The sequence below is a fragment of the Gnatocerus cornutus genome, chromosome 7, assembly GCF_029298725.1.
Source record: "Gnatocerus cornutus isolate USDA-ARS CGAHR chromosome 7, icGnaCorn1.1, whole genome shotgun sequence".
Classification (NCBI taxonomy): Eukaryota; Metazoa; Arthropoda; class Insecta; order Coleoptera; family Tenebrionidae; genus Gnatocerus; species Gnatocerus cornutus.
This window is the reverse complement of record NC_142239.1, coordinates 16,172,395-16,196,222: the sequence shown is the minus strand read 5'-3', so window position 1 is coordinate 16,196,222 and position 23,828 is coordinate 16,172,395. Positions and strand designations below refer to the sequence as shown.

Sequence of the window (23,828 nt, the reverse complement as noted above, 5' to 3'; positions counted from 1 at the left end):
TTTTTATTACAGCTTTTTACAGCGGTTTTAATTCTAATTCCTGTTATTTTATAGCGATAATTTAGCGATTATGACCTCCCCCAGAACTGCCAACCGTTGGTAACTCTAGTGTCAAACGTGTCAAACGTCAAAAATCGTGTTGTGTTGTTGATGACTGGCAAATATTTTCGTTTTTGAAGAAATCGTCGAATAGTTCAGTTCTCATGTAAGTATTCTTTTGTTAAAAACCATTCGGCTTACTCAGTGATTGTTTTTAACCAGTTTTTGTTCCAAAATTGTTGCTACAGTCGTAACACCACGAAATTTAGTTTGAGGTTAGACCAACAGTGTAACTTAAACAAGTTTTTTATGATTATTAATCGTTTATTTACCCTCAAACAAAGTGTTGGACTACAAATCTGTGGCTCTGTAAAAATCTACGATTTTATGAGGGGTTCTGGCCCTCCGCTAATCCGCCCCCTGTCTTTTCCAGTGAAAGCATCACCATGGAAAACATAGCCACAGACTCCGGCAAAATCGTCAAAATGGAGGTGGATTACAGCTCCACCTGCGACGACAAGATCCCCGAGTGCCAAAAACTGGCAAAATCAGGCAAACTCCACGACGCTCTCGACCAACTTCTCGCTCTAGAAAAACAGACAAGGACTGGAGCTGATATGATTTCCACCGGGCGCGTTTTGGTGGCAATCGTCCAAATTTGTAAAGAGGCGCAGAATTGGGCTGCTCTCAACGAGCATGTCGTTCTCTTGACTAAAAGACGGTCGCAATTGAAACAGGCAGTCGCTAAGATGGTGCAAGAGTGTTGTACCTATGTGGATCAGACTCCTGATAAAGAAACTATGATCAAGTTGATTGATACTTTGAGACAAGTTACAGAAGGGAAAATTTACGTGGAGGTTGAAAGAGCGCGACTGACTCATAAGTTGGCAAAGATCCGGGAAGAAGAGGGTGATATTACAGAGGCTGCCAACATCATCCAGGAACTGCAAGTGGAGACTTACGGCTCGATGGAAAAACGGGAGAAAGTCGAGTTGATTCTAGAGCAAATGAGGTTGTGTTTGGCAAAGCAGGACTACATAAGAACTCAAATCATTTCTAAAAAGATCAACACGAAGTTCTTTGATGATGAGGGCACACAAGATTTGAAGTTGAAGTATTACAGACTGATGATGGAGTTAGACCAGCATGAAGGATCTTACTTAGCCACCTGTAAACACTACCGAGCTGTCTTAAATACTCCTAACATCCAATCAGATTCAACTGAAAAACAAGCCGCGGCGCGTGCTGTTGTTCTGTACTTAGTCCTCGCCCCTCATGACAATGAACAATCTGATTTAACCTACCGCGTGTTGCAAGATAAAGTCCTCGAGGAGATCCCAACGTACAAACAACTCTTAAAGTTATTCACAACTTCTGAACTGATCAAGTGGTCTGGACTCTGCGAGATTTACGGAGAAGAACTCAAATCAACTCCAGTCTTCAGCGGGAATGAACAAGCGAAGAAGCGCTGGGGCGACTTAAAGTGGGTTTGATGGAAGTTGAGAAACAAATTTTAATTGTTGGTTTTCAGGAACCGCGTTGTTGAGCACAATATTCGTGTGATGGCTAAGTATTACACTCGCATCAAGATTTCTAGGATGGCAGAGCTCTTGGGGTTGTCCGCTGGGGAAACTGAAGAGTTCTTGTCGCAGATGGTTGTTAGTAAGAGTGTACAAGCGAAGACGGATAGGCCTTCAGGAGTTGTTCACTTCCAACAGAGCAAAGATCCGAGTGATGTCCTCAATGATTGGTCTCACGACTTGTCTTCACTCATGCAACTGGTCAATAAAACTACTCATCTTATTAATAAAGAAGAGTGCGTGCATAAACACCTTCAAGCTACTGCTTAACTAAGTTATTACGAATGTTTGCTTTATAATATAGTTTACTAAATCGATTGTTTTTTATTTGTAAAGTAGTACAGGAAAGTTTTATTTGATAAATGATTACACTCTAATTTCAATGTCAAAGTTCATGGTACTGTCTGATAAAGCCACAAAAAGTAGACTCGTTTGATTACAACACTGGTAGTTCTTTATTCGTAATAATTGTGATTAACAGAACAATAGTTTTTAGTGCTGTCTATGAAATGATAAGTCCTTTCTACATAAAAATTCACTTAAATTCGACAGTTGTAGAGATAACACGAGCGAGGTAAGCCAACATTTGTTTCTAGACAAGAAGTAAGAATAAATTACAGATAAATTATAGAAGCATGTGATCTAACAGATTGAGACATTAATTGTTATCGTGATTGATGTGAGTGGAACTATGCAACTTATCGTTTGAAGTTGTACGATTTCGAGGTATGTTGACCACGCACAAGAACAAGTCTAAACTAACAGTCGCGACAAGCTGTTTTTATATCTTCAAATTATCGTGTCGAATTTAATTTTAAGATGAGAGAATAAATTATCTGTAATAATGACCTTTATCTCCTCACGTTTATTTCTTAATCTTTTATTTTTGTTGTTTGTAGTTGTGCAAACTTTTCTCCTCGCCAAAAGAATAAATGCTGAAATGCTGTCAACAGAGAATATAATAAAATCGGTATGTGCCACTTTTGTTTTTCGTACTTCAAAGTTTGCATTTTTTCGTAATTTGTCTCATAGCCTTGACAGGAATTGATAATAATTGGACGGAATTTACATAATTTTTGATAAACAAACATCTAATATAATTGAGTTATTTCATTGATATTGTATTTAGATTTTCATACTTTTTATCGGGTCAGATGTGTGAATGTGAATTCTATTTAAAGGATCTGAGTCAGGTAAAATCAAGACATTTTGAGCCCTCACAAAAACTGATTAATATTCTAAAATAAACAAAAAAAAAAGTAGAGCTCTGACCAACAATGTGTTTGTTTTGGACCCATAATTTAGACAATTTGATTAGAACTTGAAATATTTTAGTGTTTTTAAAAGTCCACCTATATTCTGTTTGACCGGAAATCGACCATCTGAGAGTAAAAATATCATCGTACGGCTCTGATAAACATTGGCAAAAGGTTCCAATCGCTCAGTTTTAATTACATGATAACCATCTAGTTCCAGGAATACATTCTTTAGATACACAAATTATGCTATTTATGCAAGTAATTATACCGCATTATAACCACTTCTTGTTTTTATTGCATGTATTAGCAAAATAATGCAAATTAGTCATTATTTCAGAATACGTTGGCATAACAGGTGCACATAATAAGTTTTTGTGGATTTCTTCTGGTGCAAATACGGCATTACATCAGAAAAGGTAACAAAACGTTAATTTTCTCAAGGAATTATGACTTTTTTATGCACAAATCGTTTAATCCGGATCTGTTTTTCTGAAATTTGAACACGCAGTAGGTAATTATCCCACTGGTAGGTTATTATTGAAGCCCTAGTAGGTCCAAAACACAATTTTCAGTGACGTTGCCAAGGTGACAGTGATACTGACAGCAATTTGAAATAGTAACCTCAAAACTCTAAAAACATGTGTATTTCAGCGGAAATTCGCAACTTTACCCCATTTTGGGGCTGGTGACGAAAACTGCGCCGTAAGTCCTTTTATTTCTATAAAAGACAGCCCCTTCGTCGCAATACAAGAAATACTGTTATATAACTTCATATTTTTCTCTACTGGAGAATTAACAGTTTTACCACGTTTTTCGTAGATGCCGGACGCTGAACCATGGCGCTCCTCCCCACATCGCAACAAATTTCTCTACTATCTCAGTTTGGTCACTGTAGAACCCACCATGGTCCTCTACATGATGGCTTTCATGACCACTTCAGTAGTAGAACAGGCGTTTTTCGTCAATAAAGCTTGTCGTGTGAACCACGGGCTAAACGAAACAATTTGTAACAACTTGACTGCTGATGACTACAAAGACCTCAATAAAGAAGTCCAGGTAAGAAGAAACCGCTCTGTGACTTCTTACTAACAACCTTTAGATTACCGTGTCAGATTTCATCTTGTGGAACGACGTGGCGGGACATGGAGGCCCCATCATCCTCGCACTGTTTATGGGAGCGTGGTCTGATAAAAGAGGGCGAAAGTTACCACTCCTCATAGGTTTAATAGGGAAATTGTATTACTCAGTGATGATTGTGGTCAACGCTACTCAAGAAACCTGGCCATTGGAGTATGTGGTGTACACCGCCACGCTTCCCATGGCTTTTACTGGCGCAGATGTGGCGATTTTTGCCGCTGCGTTCACATATCTAGTTGATATTTCATCAGAGAAGAGTAGGACCATGAGAGTGACTTTACTAGAAGTCTGTTATTTAGCCACAATGCCCACAGGGATTGCTTTGGGCAAAGTTTTATTCAATCAAGTCGTGAATCACTCATACGCCGTCATGTTCGGCATCAACGTAGCATTGCTGGTTCTTGCAATCATTTACACATTCTTCCGATTAGATTGGAGAACGAACAAACGCCAGAAGCCTCTATCTGAAGCTTCTAATCTCTTCCTCGACTTCTTTGATTACAACCACGTGGTCAATACTGGGGTGACTCTATTCAAACCGCGCCGACACAACCGCAGATGTTATCTCTTACTCCTCATCTTGATGATGGCATTGTACACTTTCCAACGCGATGAAAAAAATATGAGCTACTTATACACGCAACTTGCCTTCAAATGGGACTTTAGCGAGTTTAGTAATTTTCGAACTGTACAGTCCGCCATCCAAGACGTGTTTCTTCTTTTAGCCATGCCCTTATTAAGTAGAGTTTTGGGGTGGAGGGACACTATAATTATTATGATTGGAGCTTTGGCGCACTCCGTGGGGCGAATATTTTACGCCCTTGCCAAAGTCTGGTGGGTTTTCTACATAGGTAAGAATTAAAACCATGGAGGGATGGTGCTAAGGGTGTTTTTAGGTGGAGTTTTCGCGGCGATTGGGCCTATTGTGGCACCTGTGATTAGAAGTATGGTCTCCAAACTTGTAGCCACGTCGGAAAAGGGTAAATTTCCCGTCTGTGACAATTCATAGTGCATTTAATGTCACACAACTACACCGTGAAATTTGAAAATTTCTTTCTAGGCAAAACTCTGGCGGTGTTGGCTGTGGCGGACAACGCAATTCCGCTGGTCTCGGGCACGATGTACAGTAAAGTGTACAACGCGACGATCCACACACATCCCAATGCAATCTTCTACTTAACAATGGCTACTCAAATGTCGGTGTTTCTGTTAATACTGTAAGTTCTTCTGTTTGAAGCACTTTTACTATTTAATTCTTTAGGTTTATTCATGTTAAATCGAAAGACGTGTACCTCGTCCACGAGGACGAAGATGTGAAAACCGAATGTTTGGATCGCCATGATGACGTCCCATCTGAAGAATGACTCAACAGTATTAAGACACGCTTACATTCCTTTGTACGACTTACTTTATTAAATGACTAGATTTGGCTTAAGTTATTATCACACGTTACATGGCAACTGTTCGTAATTAAGACACATTCCTAAGTTATCGTCTGGTGATGCCTCCCGCGCACTGGGTCCAAAATGCACCCCTATAGTAAAAGGAGTCGCGCTACTTTCAATTCGACATGGCGACTCTCCCGAGGGACACAGGGACTCTCCACAATGAACCAAGTCGCAGTGTCCCATATCGCTTGGCTACAATGTCATTCTTATTCCTGCACCATCTCCCAGTTAACTTACCATAATAAGATCCTCCGAGTCACAAGGAAGAACGATCTTATCCGAGCACTCATCCATAGCCCGTGCTTCACCGTCTCCAGAACCCTGGACCTCATCAGACGCCGTTTCGTTGTTATTTGGGGATATTCGAAACGAGTTCTCATGACAGGGCTCATAAGCGATACTGCACATGCCGTCTTCTTGCCTCATACAGATGTTGTAATCTTGGTCGGCCAAGTGTCTACCATTATCGGCGAAATTCATGGTTTGGATGGTACCGATGGTACCGGTATGGTACTGGAGGCACCCAGCCGGAGCGCGGTGGATGAACGGAATTTGGACCACTCTGACCTCCCATAAACGGGACACCGCGCGTCTGTTCAACTTCATTTCGATGGAGATGGCGGTGTCGATGTCATCCACGTCGAAATAAGCTGCGAGAGAGACTTAGACTTGTTTCTAAATGAATGATTATTACCATGTTGTCCACTGTTGAGGCCACAGAGGGTGAGTTCTCGGGACGCTCCTGCGCTCAACACGAAAATGTCGTCTTCGCAGACTCCCGTTCTTCGGTTTGGTTGCCCCTAATTCACCGACTTTATAAATTGAATAAGAGTCCAGACAACTCACCAGGTTAAAGTGAATGAAATCCAGACGAATCTGCGAAATTTCAGGATCGATTTTATTGACCATGACCGAACAAGTCTCCATGTTTTTAGACAGATCTGGAAAGTCTGGATTTACGAAGTAGGTGATATTATTCTTGATTTCTTGGTTACAACTCGCGGTAACTACAAGAAGTGGTGTTAAATTCAAGAATTTTATTGCACTTTAGGAACTTACATACGCAGCAAACTCCGAAGCCGAGAGCACAAGGTCCGTGCGAAGAACCACTTTCAATGCGGCACTCGTAGGCGTTCATGCAAATTCCTTTTCTTCTTCCGTCGTTGGAGGTGCACTCCTCCTCCACGGGAACAGGGAAGAAATTAAGAACTAGAGGAACAATTTGAATGTTTTTACCTTTGTTAATAACGTTAATGGAAAGTTAAAATGATCGGATTTCATTGACAAGGCCTTCATTAAGAATCTGTCGCAACAAGAGTTCGAGAATCCCAATAAAACGATTCAAAAAATAACGCAACACGAGTAGAGACTGGAGTTTTTAGGTCACTGAATACCAATCCCGTCAATAAATTATGGATTTGTGTGAATACAAATAAAACCAACCTCTTGGAAACCTTGAAATGTTCGCTGCAGGTTCCGCAGGAGTCTGTTCTTCGCTCCAGATATCAAAATTCGACAACTTGGGTAACGAGACCACCAAATTCATGTAAACCGAAAGAAAGCACGGAAGTACTTTCTGCATCGTTATTTCCCTCAAAACACTGATTAAATAAACTCGAGTTTTTCCACGATTCAATTGTTAAACATGTGCGCAACAGACTAACAGTAATCGCGGAGATCTTCTTCAATGTGGGTCACCGGGTTAGCATAATACAGTTCTTATTGCATAAACTTGAACTTGTGCGGAATTTCCGGTTGGATGAAACGTCAAAGAAAGTTAATGATGAGGGAAATTAAAGAAAAGTGTTTGCATGATTTATGTCATGAGATAATTAATGGAAAAATTCAAGATGATTTAATTAACATTTAAATTATTTTATAGTTAGAACGAGTAACCTCCACCTAAATTCAGAGTGGGCCGGAAATTGGACATGCTTTTAGGGCGCTGGCTGGATTTCGTAATACTCAAAGGAAAATTATGATAATACGCAGAACGGGCCTTGAACTAAATCACATGACTGAATAAAGACAAGTTTTAAATGTCGGTACAGTTTTTGTTATTTTGCGGTGCGTTGACTTGTTGGAAGAGAGCGGAGTTATGTGCTTCTGATGACCAAAAAGAGGTAACGAGATGTTTACATTTTTTTTTTTGGATCCGTCGTTAGGATCTGATAAGATCTTGAGTCCTTGACGAATCTGAGGATCTAAAAACTAAATCGGACTAGTCACTTTATGATTGCAATTAAAAAATGATGGATTTTGCATAGAGCCCGCTCTCTACTCATTAAGATTCAGGTCGATATTATTATATCAACCACAAAACATCGGATCAGATAATAAAAGACCTCTTGCATTGCTAAAATAAATGATTGCAAAAAACCGGCCAATTTCTATAGATCCGATGGATTACGGCCCATTATTTATGCAACAAATGATGTAATTATCCATATTATCCCCTTTGCGTGGTCGTCATCTACCTGAGAGGCAAATTTCATGATTTATATAAAAAAAATTGTTGACTTTAATGACAACAAAAGTGGGTCTGGGGTTAGGCCCATGTTGGATGACCTCACCCATCAAGCAGCTGATGGTAATGATGTCATACCATGGTATTAAAACGACACAATTACCCAAAGGGGCGTCGGCTTTACCGACGAAATCGAAAGTGTAACACAACCCCGAGGCAAAATCTTAATAATATAAAAACCTACCGACCCCAAATCCCATCAGATCAATCCCGACTCTAAAAACAACACAATGGCTTTCAAAGTAAGACATTAATTGACTGTCCATCGAGTAATTTTTTCTTTTAGTTCGTCGTCTTCGCCGCCGCTTTGGCTTGCGCCAACGCTGGTTTCCTCCCAGCCGCCGCCCCCGCTGTCGGTTACTCTGCCGGCCCCGCGCTTGCCTACAGCGCCCCCGCCATCACCTCTCAACAATCCAACATCATCCGCAGCTACGGAAACTTGGGACAAGTCTCATCTTACTCCAAGACCATCGACACTCCTTTCTCCAGCGTCTCCAAAGCTGATGTGCGTGTATCCAATCCTGGAGTCTACGCCGCTGCTCCAGTAGCTCACTACGCCACTCAAACTTATTCTGCCCCCATTGCTCAAACCTATGCTGCTCCAGTAGCTCACGCTTACGCCGCCCCCGTCGCAAAAGTGGCTCACACTTACGCTGCCCCCATTGCTCAGACCTATGCTGCTCCGGTAGCTCACGCTTACGCCGCTCCCGTCGCCAAAGTGGCTCATGCTTACGCCGCCCCCATTGCTCAGACTTACGCTGCTCCGGTAGCTCACGCTTACGCCGCTCCAGTTGCTAAAGTAGGTCATGCTTATGCCGCCCCTGCTGCCATTGGTGTTGCTTACTCCGCCGCCCCCGCCGTCTCCCACGTCACCTACAGCGGTTTGGGAGTCAACTATGGATGGTAATCGCCAGAAATACTACTGATGTACCTTATTTATTTATTTCTTCTCTTGTAAATAGTTCTGTAATAAAAGTTTGAAAATGAGTTGGAGTTTAGTGTGGGGCAAAAATAAAAAAAAGGGATAAATGAAATAATTTATTTATCGATTTACAAAAAAAATATAGGCAGCCAATATTATGTACAAACACTAATGTTTAGTGCTTTAAAACCAAAATCTGAGATAATAATTTATTACAGATTTCGCAAATTATAGGATTAAAACATTTCTGATATACACCTTTTAAATGAACAACAAAACTGAAATTGTGACCGATTGCTACATGATCACAATGCATCTGAAATTTCTTTACATTTAGCAAAATTTCCTAAGTAGTTCACATTCATTTTTACATGCATGACTACATAAATTGTGTAAGCAGCTATTTCAAGATTATATAGCATTTTATTATATATCTTTTTCTAAATTTTATTAATGATATAAGTCAAGGCTCTTAATTGAATTGGTTTTATGTGTTTTGGGTGGATGTAGTTTGAAAAGAATTTTTTCTACGACAAGGCTACAAATATAAATCGAAATTAAAGTAAAAAAGTGTTGAACGGTTCTATGGTTAAAAGCAACAAAAATAAAATGCTAACATCTCAAATAAAAATTGTATAAAGGCACTGTCATTATTTGAAAAAGGAAACTGCAAATTTTAGCACCTGTAGTGTATAAAAAATTTCACTTATTTTACTTATTATGGCAGTTATATGGTGGAACAAGTATGATGTTTGGTATTTAATTTCATATTAAATATACTTACTCGATAAACGAATATAAATACAAATAAATTAACACTTATAATACAGCTTATAAATAAAACAAAAATGTCATTTGATGACTATATAGGAATAATAAATTGAGCCTCAATAATAATAAAATATTACACGTTACAACTCGCTGCTATTATTACTTAAAACCTACCTTTTAATTACAATATCTCTGTTACAAACAGGTTTAGACAATATGGTACATTTACATAACATTGCTTTAAAAATGTGGAATAGAAATATTTAAATACAATAATTGTTTACGTTTCATCCTTGTATATAAAATATTTTCTTTATAGTAATGATACTAATGATACACCTAAAATTTTCTCTAGTTCAGGGAAATAATTCTCTACTGATTGTATCCCGTCAAAAATTCGATTCACCCTGATACTATGTTCGAAGATAACCAATGAAATCGCCATTTTTCATGGAATGCTATTAATTTTCGTCATTGGTAATCTTCAGAGGGTTGTTTTTCGCCCGAGATCATCTAATGAAATTAATATCATTAACATTTACATGTGTATATACGTTTTGCTTCCAACACTTACTAAGACATAAAAAGAGGTCGCCCCAGCCTCCTCATTGGCTAATACAAATGGTGAGGAGGCGATATGTTTACAAATTACGTTGCTTATAATATTTTCCTATAATTTGCAGAAAAGAAACGCCCAACTGAACAAAAACAAATTCCCTACTTCGTCTACAAGAAACATTCAACAACTCCTTTAAACCTAAGCTTAAGTCATTCCGATATGACAAGTCCGTGGTAACAAAATTACCTAAAAATCAGTCTCTTCAATGTTTAACTTTCGCATTCGTCGCGAGCGAATTGTGTTTCAGACCTTCACTCTTGACAAAATCGATGGCGGCGTAAGTTAAAGTCACTTCGGTTCCGCCTTGCCCCTCCCCAGACCCGCTCTTAACAGTCCTAGGACTGCGATTCCCCTCCTCCAAATCCAAACTAGCATAGTGAAGTTGTACATCAGCGGAACTAACCGAAGCTGGTCGAACGCGGTCGCTATTCACCGATTCGGGGCGGGAACCCACGATTGTGGAGCCGGAGGAACACAGTTCGCTGGAGGTTGAACTTGGTCGTGATAGTAAACTTCGGGTGTCTGACACTGAAGGTGGACGACCTCGTAGAATCTCATAGGCGGGTTCTCTTCGGCTTTCTTCGGAATCATTATTCTCATTGATTGGCCGAAAGGATGTCATGTCGGTGAGACGCATCACTGCCGACTGAATTCGGTTAAGATCGGACCCCGGTGAAACCCGCGTTCGTAAAAGTTCATAGGCGGGTTCAGCTGGGATTCCTTCGAGAGGCCCCTCCTCTCTGTTGTCGTTGATTGGACGAAAGGAGGTGTTCTCGGTTTGGGTAGGCGGGGAGTTAACACGTACGCCCACTCCGGGTTTCATCATTGCGTAGTCCTCATTAACGGGCGTTTTTGGATTGAAATTAACGTAATCTGATTTGTTGTCAAAGTCCATAGGGGTGTAGTCACTTTCAGTCTTTTTCAGTTGAGGAAGAGCCTTCTCAGGTTTGATTGGGCTACAAGGGCTATTCAAACTAAGAGGAAATATTGTGGAGGAATTGGAGGGTGTGGTGGTCACGCTAGAACTAGAACTGTCTTTCGAATCGCGTCTACGTTGGCGGGGCAAGCTTGAATAAGGCGTGGTCTCACCAAGAGGTAAATGCATAGGTGGAGTCCCAGTTGAATATTTGCGTCCCAATAGGGCGTACCTCGGACTACTCGAACTAGATCCACACTTTTGGGCGTTGCTTCCAGGATTCTGAATCGCGATTGGTTGCGACCTCGTTTTGTCTTTCTTTCTGTTTCTCTCTCGTTTCTTTCCCATTGACATGTTTGCATAGTCTTCGTTAACAATCTGGGCACTGTCCAAACTGGACTGCCTTTGGTGTCCACGTCCTAAAGACATTTCAACGTAGCCATCAGGAGTCGCTGGCTCGGTTTTAGGACTACCGAAATGGGAGTCAAGATAACCACCTCCTAAAGGTGAATGTTTGGCTGGAGACAATTGGTAGTTGGACGCTGGTCGTTTGAATGACATGGTAAGATAATCAGAATTGATGTTGTTATTGTTGTTGTTTTGGGCAGAATTTCTCCCCAGATCCATGTCCATGTAGTCGTTACACAACTCCCCCAGACCATCGTGTTGTAGAGAAATATACGATGATTTCGCTGGGGAGGAACCTTGCGACATGTCAACATAGGGGGAGGTGTCTGGTTTACGCCCAGGCTTCATCTCCACATAGCCGTGGTTGTTTTTGGGCCCTGGAGTCATGTCCATGTAACCAGAGTTGTTCATGCTTCCAGATCTAAAAAATAGTGTTAGCACAAAGACATTTAACTCCTCAAGAAAAAGTACCTGCTGAAATCCATCTCCATGAGATCATCCATCGGCCCGATGGAACTATGAGACCCCTGTCCTCTGGAGTTGCTCAAAATGGGAGCACTCGACGACTTCGTCCCTTGATGTGGATGGTAACTATGCGGTGGTAGCACTCGTCCATGCATCTTCTTCGTCTTGGACCCCACACTCATCGCCCTCTCTCTCAAGTTCTCATTGTTGCGTCCCATCATATCCACGTATCTCTTGTAACTCTCCGGTTTCGACCCAACAGAATACGCTCTCGTGGGTCTCGCATTGTCTTCTTCCGATGTGAAGTACGACGTGACCTTCTCCAGAGGATAATCAGAGAATTTCATGTCCGTCGAAGGTGTCCCCGAGGTGACGCTACTCACACTAGCAGTCGGTGAATTATGATTTCGCCCTTTCGGTGACATGTCTACATACCCCCCATCATCAGTAGGTTGTAACACCATAGGAGTATAATTGTTGCTGTACGAGGGACCATCAACACACTCCTCCTCAACGATCGGTTCTTCCGGTGTTAAAGAGTGACTGTACCGAGCGACGTTGGAATCGAGTTCCGTGCAAATATCGCCATCGTCGGTGAGGCTATACGAGGATCCCGCAGAGTCTGTTGAACATCCTGTCGAAGGAGGACTCGCAGGACCTCCAGGAGGACTATGAGAGGTATCGCGGGTGTGAAGAGATGGAGGACGGTGAGGGTTGAGGAGCGACCTCGCCTGGTTCCATATGTGCATTGGATGAGTTCCTTCAGACGTGGTTCGAGGTCTTGACGGCATGCTGTCGCAGCGTTCGCGGCCTCCGCCTAAGCCTGCAAAAGAACGACGTGTTAACTCGTGACGGTGGGCGAACTCCCGAGGGCCAAATGATCAAAATATGGACTCCTCATAAGTCGATACTTTCATCACTACGAGACCGTCAAGATTCGTCTTCCCCACAACCAGGCCCGGAGTTAGTAAAAATGAGACTGAGTGTTGTTAGACACCTCCCTCGTTATTACATGTAATGTCAACGCAGTGTATGTGGACTGAAAGGTATAACGTGTGTACGATACATACATTTAGAGGATTGATTGGAGCGCTTGGCAACTCGCAAAGGGTGTGAAGTGTTTTGATCAGAAATAGGTGCAGGATTCGCTAAGGGCAGTGATTGAGTGCGCTGATGGCTGATTGTTCCAGACTGGGTTACACTCCCTGCTACGGATAAACAAACACCCAATGACACCCTGGTATTGCTCACCCATTGCATACACGAGACACCACAGAGAATACAGCGAAAGCACGAAACGGGATATCGACAATGAGCCAGCACCCTACTTACCGGAGTATTTAAATTTTAAATATCCCGACTCGTGCTAAATCCGTTCTTTCATAAACAGTTTGGCGCGAAAGAACGGACGATTGGTGGAATTAGGCAAAAAGTACAGACCTGATATTGAATGTCGACGTTCTGCAGCTTTGGACGATCCTCTCTGGATTAAGTGCTGATAAAAACTTGCAACACCGCTCACTGCAAGCCCCATGCAACCACATTAGCACATTTAACAGCTTGGTTAAGCATTAATCATAACATTTTTATACAGGGGATGTTTTGTTAGTCCCCCGGTATAAAAACGTGACAAAATCATCGAATGTTGAATGAATTAAGATCACCACTACACCCATAAATGTTAAAAATAAAAGCCTTCAATGCAACCCGTTAAACATCTGCGTTTTTCAAGTTGCATAAGCAAACTAGAAAACATCAAGATGATCATACCGATAGGGTGCTGCGAAGAGCTGCCTGCAGGAACCTGCGTGTCAGTAGACTGGGATAAATCTGGAAGTCAAAGGAACAACACTACTAACTATACTACACAACGTGTGGGAAAGTGGACAAAACAAAAACATAAAAGCGCACCTTCATTACTTCATAACAATGGCCCAATTCCGTCACTGTGTGACGTTCATGCAATTGTTTTCCAGGATGAAGTAATCACTTGTTATTGAAAAAAAAACAAAATAGGAGAAAGACGTCACATGCGTTTTGTTAGAAAAAAATTACTACATAATAAAGATACGGTGCATAAAAACCATGGAAACTAAACTGTGTTTTCGTGTGTAGCGAAATATGAGATTATTTTTATTTTACCTTGAGGTAAGATGGGATATTTTGACGGCATGTTGCCGGGGACTTTTCGCGTCATGTTGGGTTTGGAAGATTCGGTTGCTGATGACGAGCGGTTTCGGCTTCTTGGGGCCAGTTCTTCCTTGTTGCCATTGGCCGACATCGCGCTGGAAAAAATGGCAGATGTTAATTTCTCGTTTTTTCAAAAGCTCGGACGACGAACTTTCGGCTTTCATTCAAGGATTCGGACAATAGTGGAGCTTGCACGGAATTCGAAGGGTCTACACCATTCCAAGTGTATTTCAGAAAGAATCAAGTTGATTTCAGAAAATATCATTTGAAGTTCAGATTTGATCAAATTAATTTCGGAACGTCATGCAAACTTGAAATTTTTCAATTTTGGTAGTGCGTCTGTACCTTTAACAATAAATTTACAAGACAATTGTGCCGTCTGCAGGGTTTCAATGACTTTTTTTCAAACATCTGTCAAATAAACAAATTTCAAATTGATTTACTCACAATCAGCATAAAATCTTAAATAATCTTAAAAAATACAGATTTTTCTATAGTGATATTTCATTGCAATATTTCGTCGTGGACCGGCGGCATCTTTTGAATGAGGTTTTGAAATTTATTATATCAAATCGGAATTACAAGTGGTCTTTTCTAAAATACAATTTACTAATATGAATTACAATTGACATTTTCTGATATTAACGTGACTAATCTGAATTACAATTGACGCTTTCTGAAATGAAACTGACTAATTTGAATTACAATTGGCACTTTCTGAAATACACTTGGAAATGGTGTAGTCTTCAAAAACGTTGTGGAAAATCCAAAGATTCTGCCTGTTTAATAGGAAAATGGCAACCTCATCGTAGTTAATTTAATTGTAGTTTCAATATGTAATTCGCCTGCTGCCAAAGATCGTAATTAAACTCGCGAATTGCTAGAAAATCTCAATAGCTACAATTTCGAGCACTCATCAAGGAAATTGAAATTGCGTTTTAGATTCTCAAACTCCTATAAAATTATTTCAATTGTCTAAGGATGTTATGATAAACAGGGCTACCAATAGATAAAAAATGAAGCCTCTAAAAATAGCCAATAGTGCCGGCAAAACACAAAGAGTTGGCTGCGATGAAAGGGCCAATGTCAGGGCTCCCAGCCAAGCGAAAATCTTCACCACCACGCGTCGTTTTTGGGCGTCGAAATTCAATTTTCGTGCCACCCGAAGCAACGACCAGATTTTGTGGTTGCTTTCTAAAACGTCTATTTTTATAAGGTTGTTTACCGCACTCAATTATTCGTGTCAGTGGTCATTTCCGTAACAAGCCTATTGAGTAATTCTTTCTCGATTAAAAACAAATGTACATTTTCGTCCACTTCATCCCAAGTTATTATTGTCACAGGAAGTTTTGCAAATCATCGATAACGTCATCGCGACTACGCAGAACAGCTGATACTTGTATTAGGCGCCGCCGGTGTAAATCGTTGATAACGACCGTGCTATTATAAATTTTAAGTGTATCAGTACATTACAAATAAACAAACAAATAACAAGCTCCACAAAATATTCCGAAATCCTTATCAAAGCGACATTGTTATCGCGTCCTGTTTTGCTCTTTAAACACCGACCGAGTGCTTTCTGACAAAAAGTGGTGTAAAGGTGGTGTTAATTCAATAAGTCAAATAATAAACAATGATTAACACACACGCGAGAATCATGATCGATTTTCTAGAACTGTTTACTGAAAGAAATAGATATAAATTAATGATTTCTTCGCAACCGGAATGTACCGGATCTCATGAAATGTGTTTTTGTCGCAACTCTCAGCTGCTTCATTACAGGCAAAACAACATAAATATAGGGTTTATTCCATGATTGCGTAATTCCCGCGAGGGTTGCTGGCGTCAGTTGGCAGCACTGCCATCGCCCTGGGAATTACCCAATCTTTTCAATACAATACTTACTGGAATACGGTGGAGTGCACATTGTGAGCAATGTTGTTGTCTTCCGTTTGCATCCATAACTCACCAGCTCCCAAAGTACTCGACCTGCCAACCTGAAAAAAAAAAACACTGAGTGCCTCAAGGTCGCTTTTGAAATTCAAAGGTGTGTTGTGTCTGGAGATGGGCATTCCCCGAGGTAATTAAACTCGTCAACAAGTCCATGAACTTCATGCAAAAAGCGTTATCGCACTTATGCAAAACCTAAGGAAATTAAATACGCTAAAGGTTGGTAAACCTGTGTCTAGGAATTGTTATTTTAAGAACGCGCGCCGTGGGAATAAAAAAGCACATCGCGGAGTTATTTGTTGTTTTGTCTGGAAAAGTTGGCAGTCAACCGGTGAATATTTTTTAACACAAGGACAAGTTTTGAAAGGCGACATCTTGGTTTCACTCAAATTAAACGGTATCGTTAAGCGATCGTTTGTTATTTGAGATGATAAGTTTTCTGCTTCCTGTCTGGCTTACATGTGCTATAAAGTTCCGTTCCCAACAAACAAAATTTCGTTTCGAAAACGATTTTTACAGCTGAGGAATTGTTAAACAGTGTTATAGGTCATCACATTATGGTAATAAGATGCTAAAACTGTTAACAGACAAATTTATGATAACCTTTCTACTTCTCGTTTTGTAATGAGACGGGCGGAATCATGAATGAATTCATTCAGAAATTCAGCTATTTTTTTTAATTTTTGACGCGTTTCCTCAATCAATATGGGTGCTTTTGTCATGGAAATTTCGAGTTGTACACACACCTGGGCTAGGAATGAAAATAGAAGCACTACCAACAGATTTCTTTGTGGTTTTATTGACATTAGCCCTACCGGAAACTGGGAAAATCCGTCAATTTCCTCCGATAACACTCAAGGCTACCCAAATCAGTCACTCACCTCTAGGAAGAAAAAGTCCCGTAAACTTCCGCAACTCCTGATATTAGCCAAATTCAATTCAATCGTTGGTCGCTCGCAGTCTTTCTTGATCAGACTCAAAGTTTTGGCGGTCAGACAAAGTCTGTAATTACCGGTAAGACCCGTTGTTCCCAGGCCTCGATTAAGTACAGTAACTTGCCACACGTGCTCTGAAAATAACCACAAAATTAGTATAAATGTATATAAATTTAGCAGACTTGTGTAATCTCGTTCCTTCTATGTAAATTGTGGTATTTATCGACAGTTGAATTTCCGAAAATTTATTCCGGGCCTCGTATCATTCGTCTAGACGTTAATTTATTCCGGCAATATTGTTTGCCTTACGTTACTTTGCATATTCACACAACGGCACAACAAAAATAAGATTGTTGTGCCAGAGTTTTCTTCTTTGTTCGAAAAGATACCATTTTTATCTAGTTGCTAATTTAAATATCGGACACGCAAAACATGAGTGATCACCGGTCACAAAAACAAGAACAAATTTAGCGTTTACACAGAAAGCTGCACGCAGTGTGGTGCAAATAAAAAATTGAATCTTCAAATTCCCGACCGGATTCTTGCCAAAAAAATCCAGAAAAACGTGAAAAATTAGCACAGTTTTGGATTCCGAGTGAAATTCTGCGTCTAATGAGTACCAATAACTTCAGATTGCTTCAGAAATATAAGAGTGATCGACCGAATTAGATTTTCAAGGGACTTCTTCAGAGCGGACCCGACGTTTAATACCTTTGAAATTGTACACCAATCGAAAGAGCAGCTCGGGGTCTATCAACAGGCCAAATGTCGAGTCGGTAGAACAAACAGTTTAAGAGAAACGGTCAAAAAAACAAAAATAAAAAAATGTTCATCGTCCGAACCAAAATTTTTGTTTTAAAAACAATGGCCATCAAATTTTTAACATCTGAGAGGTGATTCTAAGCAACAAAAGCGCGAGAAAAACGATGGCGAAGACCGCAACTTTCTGCCTGTCGTAATTCCAGAGATATGAAGCTTCAAAAATGAAATAAAAAGTCCACCGAATTCATGTAAGACCGGATTCTTAGCAACAAAAGCACAGAAAAACGATCACGAAAACCGCATCTTTCTATCTTAATAAAATGAATGATTTGCATAATCTGGTGAAAGAAAAAAATTCAATGTACGGTGTAAAAGCAGTTTCGTTTTCACTGCATTTAATCTAAATCTGATGATAACATCGTCATAACGATTTTTAGAAATTGCTGTGACGTCTTTGGCACCATTTTACTTCTGTAATGGACTTTGGCACCACTTTATTAAGAAATTCGATTTTTTTGTGCTTCGCAAGGTTGAAAGTTTTGGTCGAAACTTTCGAATTTTTCTCAAAAATTACTCAAAAATCTTCCAAATTTAAGGGGATATCAAACAAATTTCAGTATAGGGCAAATTCAATGTATTTTTCCAAACACGATTACTCGAAAACTATTTGAGTAAATTGCTTTTTGTTTTTTGCATATGAATCTGTTCAACGTGCACTATGTTGAATGCTATATACAATTTTTGTAAAGTGAATATTTAATGACTTTTTGATTAATTAAATACAAAAACTTGGCTGAAAGCAAATTAATTTTTAGCATTCCACATGCGTAGACTAATTTTACATAACGTCGACCAAACAGATTTTTTTTAAAGTTAATAGTTTTTGAGAAATCGTGTTTCGAAATTTTCATATTCGAAACATCTTATCCTTGTTTAGCAGTAACATCTCTTTTCTCTGTACCAGAGAGGGCTGTCTGGTAGGTAGAAGTGCGGGTAAGCGTACCATAAATCAATTTTGTAGCCGAAGGGATAGTTTACAACTGAAGCTTTTCCATAAACACACAAAATCTTAAATTTGCCTGAAACAAGATTTTTCTCTTTCATTCAAACTGAACGTAGCTTTGAGGATAATCATTTCAAAATTTTGAACTTTATATCTGATGAATTATTATTTTAAATTGTTTTAGAATAGTTTAGGTGATAAATATTTGTCTTTACCTTTATTTTTTAAGGAGATCTCGAACAAATTTCAATATAAGGTAAATTCAATGTATCTTTCCAAACACGATTACTCGAAAATTACTTGAGTAAATTGCTTTCTGTTTTTTGCATATGAATCTGTTCACCGTGCACTATGTTAAATGCTATATACAATTTTTGTAAAGTGAATATTTAATGACTTTTTGATTAATTAAATACGAAAACTTGGCTGAAAGCGAAATAATTTTTTGCATTCCACATGGTAGACTTTTCAAAATTCACACATACGTATTTTGAGAACAACCAGACAGTAGTATAACGTCTTGTTGTCAAAATTATGACTATGGGGTGGTGAAAAGACTGAGAATTTTCTCGTAATTTAAAGGTTTTAAAAGATAGATCAATCACTAAAACAACAGAATATAATTATTATTTATAATTTAAATATTTATAATTATGTTCACTATTTTTTTGTTAAATTTACAAAAATCTTGGACAAAATTCGAAGATCTCAGTGCATCTATTAATTCTTCAATTTTTGCAATTACACAAATCCCACCTTTTCGGGAAAAATTTAATTTATTTATGAAGATAAACATTAAATATTCACTTTTACTCTATTTCGTTGAAATCTCATGACTTGGGATAATCCGCATCATAGACATCCCTGTGACGTGGCTTGGCACCATTTTGTCATGACGTATTTTGGCAAAATCGGGTATTTTTTTGTTCATTTTCAAAACAAATTCGGCGAAACTTGTTTAATTTATTCAGGAATGGCCAGGAGAACATTCTTAACTTTAGTCCTTTCAGCTCCAATTTTATTCCCGCCGTTGAAAGTTTTTATCATCTCGATTTGAGGTTCCCAGCAAAAAAACCGCATTCCTATCTCTAAAAACCTCGAAATAGCCGCAAAACGTTTCATTTCTTCGCCGACTTTTTAAGCCACCGCTCAAATCCATTCTTATTTTTATCCTATTGTTGATAAACCAAGGTCTCGCCCTTGACTTTTCTATTTACTTATCACATCAGGAAAGTATATCGTGACAAATAATCCCAGAGTTGGAATCTGCGAAATTCTGCATTCACTGATGTATAATAACTCAAGTTTACTCAAAAAAGTAAGCGAGATATCGATATGAGAAATTTGGTAGTTTTAATCATGAATTTTCGCAAAAAATTGCAAATTTCGACTTTTGGAAAATCTAAAAAGGATTTCTTATGTAAAAAATCGCGAGAAAAACGATGCCGCAAACCGCATTCCAATATCTGGAATAGTTTCCAAGATATCGAGCATGAATTGTTTCGAACCTTCGAAAATTTGACCCTCTGGCGACAACCCAAAATTTCAAACGGCCATAACTCGGTTATTTATTGACAAATTTTAAAAAATTATCATATTTTTGGATTCTGCGTGAAATTCTGCGTAAAATGAGACCCAAATTTGTTAAGTTTGCTTAATAAATAAACGAGGTATTGGCCAAAAACTGTTTTGAAAACATCATTTTAGGTTGACTTTCAATCAATGTTTTCAAAATGAAAATGACGTTTCATTGCATTGAATTATATATCAGTCAGTAGAGGAGCTCAAAATCTATCTACTGGCCAAATTTGAGATCTATAGGACAAATAGTTTGCGAGTTATGGCCAAAAATTTAAAAAAATGAAAAATTTTCATCGTTTTAGTCGCAATTTTTTTTCGCGAAAAATCGACTATCGAATTTTGGGCTTTTAAGCCCTTTTTCTGACGTAAAATGAGCCGAGAAAAACGATGGCGCAAACCGCATCTCAATATCTCTAATAGTTTCCGAGATATTTAACTTTGAAAATTGGGAAAAATGAGAAAAAATGAAAATCGCTATCCGAAATTTTGATCGGCCATAACTCAGTTATTTGTTGTCGGATCTGAATTTAAATCCCAGATTTGGAATCTGCGTAAAATTCTGCGTTCACTGATGTATAATAACTCGAATTTACTCTAAAAAATAAGCGAGATATCGATATGAGAAATTTGGTATAGTTTTAATCATGAATTTTCGCAAAAAATTGCAAATTTCGACTTTTGGAAAATCTAAAAAGGATTTCTTATGTAAAAAATCGCGAGAAAAACGATGCCGCAAACCGCATTCCAATATCTGGAATAGTTTCCGAGATATCGAGCATGAATTGTTTCGAACCTTCGAAAATTTGACCCTCTGGCGACAACCCAAAATTTCAAAAGGCCATAACTCGGTTATTTATTGACAAATTTTAAAAAATTATCATATTTTTGGATTCAACGTGAAATTCTGCGTAAAATGAGACCCAAATTTGTTGAGTTTGCTTAATAAATAAACGAGGTATTGGCCAAAAACTGTTTTGAAAACATCATTTTAGGGTGATTTTCAATCAATGTTTTCAAAATGAAAATGACGTTTAATAGCATTGAATTATATATCAGTCGAAAGAGGAGCTCAAAATCTATCTACTGGCCAAATTTGAGATCTATAGGACAAATAGTTTGCGAGTTATGGCCAAAAAGTTAAAAAAATGAAAAATTTTCATCGTTTGAGTCGCAATTTTTTTTCGCGAAAAATCGACTATCGAATTTTGGACTTTTAAGCCCTTTTTCTGACGTAAAATGAGCCGAGAAAAACAATGGCGCAAACCGCATCTCAATATCTCTAATAGTTTCCGAGATATTTAACTTTGAAAATTGGGAAAAATGAGAAAAAATGAAAATCAACCATCCGAAAATTTGATCGGCCATAACTCAGTTATTTGTTGTCGGATCTGAATTTAAATCCCAGATTTGGAATCTGCGTAAAATTCTGCGTTCACTGACGTATAATAACTCGAATTTACTCTAAAAAATAAGCGAGATATCGATATGAGAAATTTGGTATAGTTTTAATCATGAATTTTCGCGAAAATTTGCAAATTTCGACTTTTGGAAAATCTAAAAACGATTTCTTATGTAAAAAATCGCGAGAAAAACGATGCCGCAAACCGCATTCCAATATCTGGAATAGTTTCCGAGATATCGAGCATGAATTGTTTCGAACCTTCGAAAATTTGACCCTCTGACGACAACCCAAAATTTCAAACGGCCATAACTCGATTATTTATTGACAAATTTTAAAAAATTATCATATTTTTGGATTCAGCGTGAAATTCTGCGTAAAATGAGACCCAAATTTGTTGAGTTTGCTTAATAAATAAACGAGGTATTGGCCAAAAACTGTTTTGAAAACATCATTTTAGGGTGATTTTCAATCAATGTTTTCAAAATGAAAATGACGTTTAATTGCATTGAATTATATATCAGTCGGTAGAGGAGCTCAAAATCTATCTACTGGCCAAATTTGAGATCTATAGGACAAATAGTTTGCGAGTTATGGCCAAAAATTTAAAAAAATGAAAAATTTTCATCGTTTGAGTCGCAATTTTTTTTCGCGAAAAATCGACTATCGAATTTTGGACTTTTAAGCCCTTTTTCTGACGTAAAATGAGCCGAGAAAAACAATGGCGCAAACCGCATCTCAATATCTCTAATAGTTTCCGAGATATTTAACTTTGAAAATTGGGAAAAATGAGAAAAAATGAAAATCAACCATCCGAAAATTTGATCGGCCATAACTCAGTTATTTGTTGTCGGATCTGAATTTAAATCCCAGATTTGGAATCTGCGTAAAATTCTGCGTTCACTGACGTATAATAACTCGAATTTACTCTAAAAAATAAGCGAGATATCGATATGAGAAATTTGGTATAGTTTTAATCATGAATTTTCGCGAAAATTTGCAAATTTCGACTTTTGGAAAATCTAAAAACGATTTCTTATGTAAAAAATCGCGAGAAAAACGATGCCGCAAACCGCATTCCAATATCTGGAATAGTTTCCGAGATATCGAGCATGAATTGTTTCGAACCTTCGAAAATTTGACCCTCTGACGACAACCCAAAATTTCAAACGGCCATAACTCGATTATTTATTGACAAATTTTAAAAAATTATCATATTTTTGGATTCAGCGTGAAATTCTGCGTAAAATGAGACCCAAATTTGTTGAGTTTGCTTAATAAATAAACGAGGTATTGGCCAAAAACTGTTTTGAAAACATCATTTTAGGGTGATTTTCAATCAATGTTTTCAAAATGAAAATGACGTTTAATTGCATTGAATTATATATCAGTCGGTAGAGGAGCTCAAAATCTATCTACTGGCCAAATTTGAGATCTATAGGACAAATAGTTTGCGAGTTATGGCCAAAAATTTAAAAAAATGAAAAATTTTCATCGTTTGAGTCGCAATTTTTTTTCGCGAAAAATCGATTATCGAATTTTGGACTTTTAAGCCCTTTTTCTGACGTAAAATGAGCCGAGAAAAACGATGGCGCAAACCGCATCTCAATATCTCTAATAGTTTCCGAGATATTTAACTTTGAAAATTGGGAAAAATGAGAAAAAATGAAAATCAACTATCCGAAATTTTGATCGGCCATAACTCAGTTATTTGTTGTCGGATCTGAATTTAAATCCCAGATTTGGAATCTGCGTAAAATTCTGCGTTCACTGACGTATAATAACTCGAATTTACTCTAAAAAATAAGCGAGATATCGATATGAGAAATTTGGTATAGTTTTAATCATGAATTTTCGCGAAAATTTGCAAATTTCGACTTTTGGAAAATCTAAAAACGATTTCTTATGTAAAAAATC

General features: G+C 38.4%; 5 protein-coding genes across 18 annotated transcripts in view; 3 read left to right on the top strand and 2 right to left on the bottom strand.

Moving 5' to 3' along the window:
* Nucleotides 1-84: 84 nt before the first annotated feature.
* Rpn5 (regulatory particle non-ATPase 5) lies at nt 85-1,934 on the top strand. The gene is made up of 3 exons (XM_088040723.1): nt 85-205; nt 473-1,522; nt 1,571-1,934. The coding sequence occupies exons 2-3, from the start codon at nt 486-488 to the stop codon at nt 1,887-1,889; spliced, it is 1,356 nt and encodes a 451-aa protein (XP_087896849.1). The 5' UTR covers nt 85-205; nt 473-485; the 3' UTR covers nt 1,890-1,934.
* A 95-nt stretch (nt 1,935-2,029) lies between these two features.
* LOC148171670 (putative peptidoglycan muropeptide transporter SLC46) lies at nt 2,030-5,445 on the top strand. 5 transcript variants are annotated; one of them, XM_088040720.1, is made up of 8 exons: nt 2,519-2,589; nt 3,216-3,294; nt 3,530-3,580; nt 3,698-3,934; nt 3,978-4,866; nt 4,912-4,995; nt 5,076-5,232; nt 5,277-5,445. In XM_088040720.1, exons 4-8 carry the CDS (start codon nt 3,698-3,700, stop codon nt 5,377-5,379), a joined length of 1,470 nt encoding a protein of 489 aa, XP_087896846.1. In that variant the 5' UTR covers nt 2,519-2,589; nt 3,216-3,294; nt 3,530-3,580; the 3' UTR covers nt 5,380-5,445. The 5 variants fall into 5 exon arrangements, with proteins under 5 accessions (XP_087896844.1, XP_087896848.1, XP_087896846.1 ...); XM_088040718.1 differs by lacking the exons at nt 3,216-3,294; nt 3,530-3,580 and adding an exon at nt 2,030-2,193; XM_088040721.1 differs by lacking the exon at nt 3,530-3,580.
* Nucleotides 5,410-7,367, bottom strand: LOC148171669 (uncharacterized). Its single transcript, XM_088040724.1, has 6 exons — nt 6,907-7,367; nt 6,523-6,672; nt 6,310-6,470; nt 6,158-6,263; nt 5,701-6,113; nt 5,410-5,655 (listed from the first exon to the last, which is right to left on the bottom strand). The coding sequence occupies exons 1-6, from the start codon at nt 7,043-7,045 to the stop codon at nt 5,458-5,460; spliced, it is 1,167 nt and encodes a 388-aa protein (XP_087896850.1). The 5' UTR covers nt 7,046-7,367; the 3' UTR covers nt 5,410-5,457.
* Nucleotides 7,368-7,800: 433 nt separating this feature from the next.
* LOC148171668 (pupal cuticle protein C1B-like) lies at nt 7,801-8,977 on the top strand. Its single transcript, XM_088040726.1, has 2 exons — nt 7,801-8,232; nt 8,277-8,977. The coding sequence occupies exons 1-2, from the start codon at nt 8,221-8,223 to the stop codon at nt 8,895-8,897; spliced, it is 633 nt and encodes a 210-aa protein (XP_087896852.1). The 5' UTR covers nt 7,801-8,220; the 3' UTR covers nt 8,898-8,977.
* A 38-nt stretch (nt 8,978-9,015) lies between these two features.
* Nucleotides 9,016-23,828, bottom strand: part of chico (insulin receptor substrate 1 chico) — a 35,215-nt gene continuing 20,402 nt past the window's right edge. Inside the window, exons 2-10 of one of the 10 annotated variants that reach the window (XM_088042485.1) lie at nt 17,113-17,300; nt 16,187-16,278; nt 14,234-14,376; nt 13,862-13,921; nt 13,532-13,612; nt 13,162-13,299; nt 12,527-12,914; nt 12,098-12,475; nt 9,016-12,047 (exon numbers count right to left, since the gene is read on the bottom strand). In XM_088042485.1, coding sequence (XP_087898611.1) covers nt 10,505-12,047; nt 12,098-12,475; nt 12,527-12,914; nt 13,162-13,299; nt 13,532-13,612; nt 13,862-13,921; nt 14,234-14,376; nt 16,187-16,278; nt 17,113-17,300 — 3,011 coding nt within the window. In that variant the 3' untranslated portion in view covers nt 9,016-10,504. Of the gene's footprint in view, nt 12,048-12,097; nt 12,915-13,161; nt 13,300-13,531; nt 13,613-13,861; nt 13,922-14,233; nt 14,377-16,186; nt 16,279-17,112; nt 17,301-23,828 lie in introns of all 10 variants that reach the window. The other 9 variants (XM_088042484.1, XM_088042483.1, XM_088042489.1 and 6 more) reach the window with 9 other exon arrangements.